Genomic DNA, 8,946 nt, shown 5'->3' on the forward strand with positions numbered 1-8,946 from the left:
AAAAGCAGCTTTATACCATTTTGGCAATATAAATATTCTTAGTTTGATTTATAATATAACATTGATAGTTACTGATTTCTTGTAGCCTAAGTGATTTCTTCCTGGATTTTATCTTATACATCACTTCCCAATTTCTGTAGAATCAAAATGTCGTAGATGCAATGTTCCAGACAAAACAATACAGATAGAAATTAAATAAAAAATATAATTCTCACAAAGGCAAGTCACGTAAAACAGAAAGAGAATGAATGGCATGGTAGCAATTTTTGCAATAATTTTCCCTCTTCAATTAATCAGACACTCAATTAGCTTGAAAAAGTATATATCATCGAAGACAAGCCATCCGTCTTGGTTGGCACCTAAAGTAGATGGGCCATTCTTTACCTTGCAGCACTTCTATTATGTAAACCTAAAAGTATAAAATGAAATTCTAGACACACAAGGCTAAGGAAAAGCAGAGTCAGGTTTCATCTTCTGCAAAAATGTTAAATGGTCAAGGTGAGGAACAAAAGTAATATCCTTGTTTCATGAAATATAAGGGAAATGTGAAGCTGAATGTCAAGAATGATGAATATAACAGAAATCCTCTCATAGGAAGAAGTTTGTCTACACAGCATTTTCAACAAATAAATCACACGATTTTTTTCTTTTTTCGCTCTTACATTGAGTGGTGAGTCACTGATTGGCAGTCAAGCGTCAACTTCAACATTTGAACTGATAGGACCACATATTTGACATAGTCATTTGAAAATAATTTGAATCAGTTCTAACAAAACCACTGTTTATATATATTTTGGATTTGGTGATACTGATACATTTGTGACATAATGCAGTTTGTACTGGACGCTTTGCCTTGTTGTCTCTGTGAGTTAGAAAGTCCCTTGGTGACTCATTAGACATTAAAGAAAACAAAAATACAATTTGTTTTATATGTTTTTAAACTTTTTTAAAATAAATTTATTTATATTTTATTTATTTATTTTTGGCTGCGTTGGGTCTTCGTTGCTGCGCGCCGGCTTTCTCTAGCTGCGGTAAGCGGGGTCCACTCTTCGTTGTGGAGCACCGGCTCTAGGGGCGCGGGCTGCAGTAGTTGTGGCTCATGGGCTCTAGAACGCAGGCTCAGTAGTTGTGGCGCACGGGCTTAGTTGCTCCGCGACATGTGGGATTTTCCCGGACCAGGGATCGGACCTGTGTTCCCCGCATTGGCAGGCGGATTCTTAACCACTGTGCCACCAGGGAAGTCCCTCAATTTGTTTTAATAACCATTTGGACCCCCAAGAAAAGTCTGAAGATTGAACAAGCATTACAGTGGAGGAGGCCCTATACTGGTCGCAGAGGTTATCTTTCTCACTGTGTAGATCAGAGGACAAATGAAGTCAATTCCCTACAAGAGAATAATGAAGTAGAGGTACAGACAGCAGTGCAAGTGAAAAACAGTCTGGTTCTGCCTCTAGTGTTTTGCTCCACCTTTCAGATACTTAGCCACATTCCTGCCATTGGATCCTGTAACACATCCCTATGTCCTTATAATAGTATTTTCCTTCTGTTAAGTCTGGTTGTTTTGGTGCCTTTCACCTACAGCCCAAAGGAAGCTAAATAATAGGTTTTATTAACATTCCACTAGGTGTTCTGACATTATTTTGGTTTAACTCAGAAAGAGGCTTACATTTGATAATATAAATGGCAATTTATATTTCCAAATATAAATTTTGCATAATATTAATAAATATGAAATTAAAACAATTATAATTGTTTTGTTAATTATGAATTAAAACAATTTATAATATAAAATAATGTTTTTTTTTTTTTTTTTTTTTTTTGTAGCTACTTTATTTATTTATTTATTTATTTATTTTTGGCTGTGTTGGGTCTTCGGTTCGTGCGAGGGCTTTCTCTAGTTACGGCAAGTGGGGGCCACTCTTCATCGCGGTGCGGGGGCCACTCTTCATCGCGGTGCGGGGGCCGCTCTTCATCGCGGTGCGCGGGCCTTTCACTATCGCGGCCCCTCCCGCCGCGGGGCACAGGCTCCAGACGCGCAGGCTCAGTAGTTGTGGCTCACGGGCCCAGCTGCTCCGTGGCATGTGGGATCTTCCCAGACCAGGGCTCGAACCCGTGTCCCCTGCATTAGCAGGCAGACTCTCAACCACTGCGCCACCAGGGAAGCCCTAAAATAATGTTTTATATAAAGTATACCATACTATATAAAATATAAAATAAATTACTTACAAATTAATTTGGGTTTGAGATTCATATGATATTGTTTATATGTGGAATCTAAAAAAATGATACAAATGAACATATTTACTTAGCAGAAAGAGAATCACAGACAGATAAAACAAACTTATGGTTACCAAAAGTAAAAGGAGGGTGGTGGGAGGGATAAATTAGGAGGTTGGGATTAACATATACACACTACTATATATAAAATAGATAACCAAGAAGGACCTACTAGATAGCACAGGGAACTATACTCAATATTTTGTAATAAGGGAAAATAATCTGAACATAAACATGTATATATATCTGAATCACTGTGCTGTACACACTAAACATGATATTGTACATCAACTATACTTCAGTAAAAAATAATACAAAAAGAGATTCTTTACAATGTTATATTCTGAGAAAAACTGTTATCAAGATAATGATTAGTAATGGGTTTCCAGAGAACCATGCTCAGTTCCTTTTCTAGGATATAGCTATTGCCTGTATTCAGCCTCTATAGTTTAGCATGTTTGAATGTTTAGTTTGAATGTTTAGTTGAGTGGGTAGAATACTCAGTATTCAACTAAATGCATTCTAGATGGTACACAGAGTGTTATGTGTAAGTCATACTTAATTATGACTCTGGGTAATTTCAGATTTTATTGTGCAATAAGACGGTCTCCTTGGATTCCATAATTAAAATGTTTGATTGTTGGATAAAAGCCAGATCCATGCTCTGGTTCATTGACAACACATACAAATATGCCTCCTTACATCTCCTGTAGGAACCTTACTTGTCTTGACTTGAGGATGGGAAGGATTAGGAAAAATCTATTGGTTAATAGGGAAGTGAAAAAATATCTGTGACAATTTTAAAAATTATATGTGAATATAAATATACAGCTATTAATGTTGAATGCATTTTATATAACTGTAGTTCACCAGATGACTCTTCAAAAGAGGGGTGGGATAGGGAGGGTGGGAGGGAGGGAGACGCAAGAGGGAAGAGATATGGGGATATATGTATATGTATAGCTGATTCACTTTGTTCCAAAGCAGAAACTAACACACCATTGTAAAGCAATTATACTCCAATAAAGATGTTAAAAAACAAACAAACAAAAAAACAATATCACCATACCTTGTTTGATGAAAAATGAAGCTTCATATCTATGTCTGTATCTGTATCTCTTTTCTACTCTATTTATATTATTAGTTAGGCTCGACAGATTGGATTTTTTGGGAAAAGAGAAAGAGAATAAGGTAATGACAGATCTGAATGAGTTGCCTTTCTGTGCACAATTTGTGTTTTTGAGCAAGATGCTGAGATATACAGGACAGGAGCTGTTAGAGAAAACCTTGCTGTTTAATGTCTTGTTCCAGCTTAAAATTGTCATGGTTTAAACTAAAGATCTAATATAACCCTGAGTATTAGAAATACCTCTATTGCATTTATGCTAAGTTGTTTGAAAACTATCACACATCCATTTATATTCTAACAGAACCCGTATGACAAAAAGCTGACCACTCTATTTGCCTTGCTTTAAAAGAAAATTCCAACATTAGTCAAGAAAAATCCTCCCAACCCCACTCCAGTAAACATTTCCAATATTAAAATGGTAATCTGGTTTCCAGAAGGTAAAGGATGGAGTGAGATATTGGTGACTCCCTTTTCTGCTATTGGTGGGAAATGTGGCAGAATATAAAAGGTATATACCAATGTTCTCCCTGGAACCAGATAAGGATTGAAAATCAGAAGGAGAGGAGGGGATTTTTCTGAAGGTATAAAGAACAATCTCATGCTTTCTAAGGACAGCGGGGGTGAGAACTGCCACCTGTGGAACAGCAGTTGGTTACACTAGGGACTCTGGGAGACTTTCCTGATCTTGCTGGCCGGGTGCTAAGATGGTGAACTAAACTGTCTACATTCCTGGGGGTGAGGAGGCGGCTGCCATTTTTACCTGGAAGAAATGGACCAAGTATGTAAATGTGATATCTAGTCTTAATAAACTTTGAATTTAAAGTATCTTTAAATGAAAATAGAGGATAATCACAGCTAAAAGCTAAATGATGTTCTGCAGAGTCAGAGAAAAGAAATAGCACTTAATGTTGAAGAAATATAAAAAGGAATGGAAAGCCATAAGGAAATTCTAAGAGACTTGTACCACAAAGCAGATGTAATAACAGGGGATGGAGGAAAGAGTTCCAGAAAGAAAAAAGAATTAAAGAAAAGGAGAACCAAATAAAAGATGCATTTTCTCTGAGCCTGGAGACTTAAAGTGCTTATCAAGTCCCAGACAGGATTAATTTAAAAATCACATACAATTCATAATACCCTGATACAAATCCTCAATTCAGAAAAAAAAAAGAGAGAAAATCTTACAATCTTCAGAATAGAAGGAAAATTTCCCTTAAAAGGAAGAGAAAATCCGCCAACCATAGAACTTCTCATCTGTATGGTAGAAATTGAAGGGCATTGGAATAAAATCCGTGGGTGATGGAGAGAAGGTATCTGTTGTTCAAGAATGCTAAATAGTGCCAACTGTTACAGTTCCATTTTTAACATAAAAAGTAAGATAGTATCAAACATGTGAAAAGTCAGAGCTTTTGCCTCCTGGGTGCCTTTGGACAATTCTAGAGAAAGTACAAAGAGTTATAGAATCAGAACACAGTTGTTGGTTGTTTTTTTTTTTAATGGAAAATAAAAAGAAGAAAATATAGCAAACACATTTTGTAATATATTTATAAACATACATTTTAGTTAATAGTAATGTGTTATTTAAAAATTATTGAGCTAGATGAGTTATACTCCTAGTAAATATATAATAGTCCAGAATTAAATTCTTATGAGAGAATAAGTTAAATAGATGATTGATAGATGATAGAGCTATAGGTAGGTAGATAGATAGATAGATAGATAGATAGATAAATAGATAGATAAATAATCTCAGCAAAATGCAGAAGGAGGGCAAGGATTAAAAGCTACACATTTCTCATGCAGGTGGTAGTTGAGGGGAGAGGGTTAGGCAAGTAAACTGTCTCTGGAGGAGGTAGCCACAGGCACAAGTTACTTTGTTTGTAGAAATCAAGATGGCCTTAAGGTTCTCCTCAGCTTGACTAAATTTTAGACAGGCTTCTTCCTGACTATGCACTCCCTGACCTCCCTTTTCTGAGAGCATTTACTTTAGAAAACGTGCACCTGTAAATTATTTCTCTACCCCTTTGAGATATAAATCTTCTCTCAGCCTCTTGCCAGTTTTACAACCCAGCAAATATTTTTTTTTTTTTTTTGTAACTAAGAAGAAGTATATTTTTTCCTTACATACCCATACTCAAATGTCACATAAGGTTTCAAGACATTCTTAAATTAACAAGGACCAAATGCAGAATCAAGGTAGTACCTGTCAATAGAAGAGATATACTAAGGCTACATATCAGCCCTGGAAATGGGAAAATACAAAGTGATCTCGTGCAGTGATTCTCAACTTTAGTGTGCATTAGAATCACCTGGATTGTGGAAGAAGTACCTTCAGGGGATTGAAGGCAAATCACCAGATTAAAGCAAGCCCTTGGTCTCAGAATAAATACCAAAGGGACTAAAGATACATACTTTGTTGCACTGGGAGGGGCAAAGACAAAATACATCATGATATATGAAATTAGCCATTTACACACTGTATGACTTCTAAGCCTCAGATTCAGGAATAATAATAGATACTACTCTCAATTTTCTACAGATTAGGTCAGGCAGTTTGCAGTGATTTCCTAATTCAAAACACACAGCTACTATCATTATTTCATCACCATCATCATTACTATTGGATACAAGGACATTCTCCCCCCACCCCCACTCCCAGTTCCAAATAGCTATTATCTATTTTAAAAATCAAATTACCACTTACTGAGTTCAAGCTCATTGACTACTGGTACCATTTTTAAACTGGTAACATGTTTACTAGATTCAACCACTTACGTTAAGATTTCAGTACATGGTTGAAATGAAAATTTTTGTCTAAACTAAGACAATGGAATCAAAGAAGAAAGGGTAACTAACTAAAGCTTAAAAAGTGTGTGTGGTTTCTAAAGCATCAATAGCTAGACGAATGAACTGCTTTTCAAAGTGACCCACTTTAGACAATCTCTGATGTTCCCTGCAGTTTTCTGACTCTCACGTTATTTACAGATGGAAACATATGAATAAAATACCTATAATCTTCATTACTTTCTATATTCAATATACTACACAGTAATGTTTCATAGTTAAAGTTTTGGGCCATTTAAGTAACTCCCACATAAATATCTGAGGTTTTAATATTCTGAAACTGAAACAAAGCTGAAGAGGTGCTCAGTCAGGCTAGGACAGGGTTTCTCAACCTCAGCAATGTTGACATTTTGGGTTGGATCATTCTTTTTTATGGGGGGCTGTCCTGTGCATTGCAGGATGTAGGCATCCCTGGCCTCTCCCTACTACATGCCAGTAGCAACGTGCCCCACTGCCCAGTTTTGACAACCAAAAATGTCTCCAGACATTGCCAAATGTCTTTTGGGAGCCAAAGTCACCCCCAGTTGAGAACTATTGAGCTAGAATTTTACAGACATAATTGTAAACTCTGAGTGCACAGATTAGACAAGACTCTATGTAATTTTACTAATTTAAAGAGTATAGCACAATAGTTTTTGCTATACTGTTTATGCAAGGGCACATAGTTTTTATACAATATACTACTTAAGCATATAATTACCCACAAATAACTATCTTTTTCCTACTGAAAACACTAATATTAAACAGGAAAAAAAAATAATACAGCTAATCCTGCAACCATTTTTATATTATCTAAGCCTATGGTTTACAAACAACTGATAAATGGAGACCTAAATAAATCACTGCAAGTGTCCTTCCTTCTGCATTCGTAGTCTCTCTTTCTCTACTTGTAAGCGCTCCTTTTCAATCTGCAGCTTCTCTGATTCAAATTTTAAAAACTGCAGCCTATCTTTTTCCAGTTGCAAGCGTTCTCTCTCAAGTTTTAACTTCTCTGTTTCTATATCCTGTGGTTGATATATGGACTTTTCTCCTTGACCAAGTTCATTTTCCAAAGATGGTTTCTCTGAGTTGACTATCTGTAACCTCAACTTCTCTCTTTCAATCTGCAGCCGCTCCTTCTCCAGCTGAAGCCGCTCATGCTCCATGTCTAACTGTCGCAGCCTCTCTTTCTCAATCTGTAGGCGTTCCTTCTCTACCTGCAGTCTTTCAGCCTCAATATCGAGCCGTCGTTTTTCCAATTCTAGTTTCTGTTTCTCTATGTTTACAAGCAAATGGGGCTCATCATATACAGACCTAGATGGTGTTGAATTCAGAGTAAAAAACTCATCAATGTGGGGGAAATCAGGAAGTTCACTTTCCCTCCTGGAATCTGGTATGACTGATGACAACATTTCTTCTTCCTCTTCAATCTCAAATTCAGGACTCTGGGGATCTCTTTCTTCCTCTTCCACTTTGACCTCAGTTAAGGATCCACCTGCATCCCTGAAATCTGCCACATTTTGCCAATCAAAATTTGTATCATTTCGGAATCCAATCTTTTCATCTATCTCTTCAGTGAGAGAGTCATCTAAATCGGATGTGGGAAGGGGAAACCCCGAACCAACTAGCTTAATGTTCGCCTTCATCCTCTTTCTCTTCATAAGTGCTCGCCAGTCAAGGTACCTCCTTTTCACTTCTGTCCCTGTTCTCTGTTCTCCTTCTCCTACAGCATTCACACACTGTGCAATCTCCTCCCAAGCCATTCGCTTCATCACATTAATTGTTGTATTGAGCTGCTTGGAAAAAATGACTTCTTTCCTTTTTGTAATTTCTTTCAAAAGGGTCTGAGTTTCTTGTACACTGAAATTGCTTTTCCTTTTCCTTTTCAATTGCTTCATTTTCTAACTTAAATGCAGTTTTTACAGTAAGAGAAAATGTAAAAAGAATGTTGAGGAATGCTACGAAGTACAAAAATCAAGGACAATTCCTTGTTAGTACTTTGTTTAAATCAGTTTTCCATTCATCCAGTAGCACAGGCAGGATGGATGATTCCATCATGTCCCCAGAGTCTAGCAGAGATCCTGGCATATGGCAGGCATACCATAAACTTTTTGAATGAATAAATGAGTCAACCATGGTTTATGACTTCAAATTCACATACTGATCACTGCTACAGAGCTGATTTTTTTCCCTTGCTTGCAAAATGAGAGGGTGGGATGAGGCTGTTAAGGTCCACATTTCCTATGTTGCGGTTGCGGCATATTTCAAGGAATTACTGCAGTCAAACTTGGCTTTCTCCTTCCTCTACCATTTGCTCCACCCCTATGAGGATCTGGAAGATGGTAGCCCACCTGCTCCAAAGGCAGTATTCTGAACACATAACACTGTGCCTACGACGCTGGCAGCACCTCCCCACGTTCGCCTCTCCCAGCAAATTTTTTTTTTTTTTTTTCTTCTCAAAGTCCTGGGAGCCATTTCTTTGAAATGCAATCATCAAGAAAGATAGAGGCCTGACTTCCCAGTCTCTGTGGGAGGGTAGGAGGCTAACTTCAATAAGCACCAATTAGTAAACACAGATGATGTAACCACATGGACCAACCTCCTTAGAAATGTCCTCCAATACTTTTCAATTAGCTCACTCCAGCACTGAAAAGTCCCCTGCCTTTTGTTTCAGCAAAATTGAATTCAATCTGTCTTTTCTATTGAATAAAGTCTTCCTT

The 8,946-nt window shown here is 37.2% G+C and overlaps 2 protein-coding genes across 2 annotated transcripts in view; both read right to left on the reverse strand.

Moving 5' to 3' along the window:
• LOC118893137 (cadherin-12-like) overlaps window positions 1–2,276 on the reverse strand; it is a 291,428-nt gene extending 289,152 nt beyond the window's left edge. Inside the window, exon 1 of the mRNA XM_036848361.1 lies at window positions 2,227–2,276. The gene's annotated coding sequence lies outside the window, so the exon portion shown is untranslated. The remainder of the gene's footprint in view (window positions 1–2,226) is intronic.
• A 3,247-nt stretch (window positions 2,277–5,523) lies between these two features.
• On the reverse strand, window positions 5,524–8,607 carry LOC118893136 (myb/SANT-like DNA-binding domain-containing protein 4). The gene has a single exon (XM_036848360.1). The coding sequence runs from the start codon at window positions 8,122–8,124 to the stop codon at window positions 7,087–7,089; it is 1,038 nt and encodes a 345-aa protein (XP_036704255.1). The 5' UTR covers window positions 8,125–8,607; the 3' UTR covers window positions 5,524–7,086.
• Window positions 8,608–8,946: the final 339 nt, after the last annotated feature.

This window comes from Balaenoptera musculus, chromosome 3 (assembly GCF_009873245.2).
Source record: "Balaenoptera musculus isolate JJ_BM4_2016_0621 chromosome 3, mBalMus1.pri.v3, whole genome shotgun sequence".
NCBI lineage: Eukaryota > Metazoa > Chordata > Mammalia > Artiodactyla > Balaenopteridae > Balaenoptera > Balaenoptera musculus.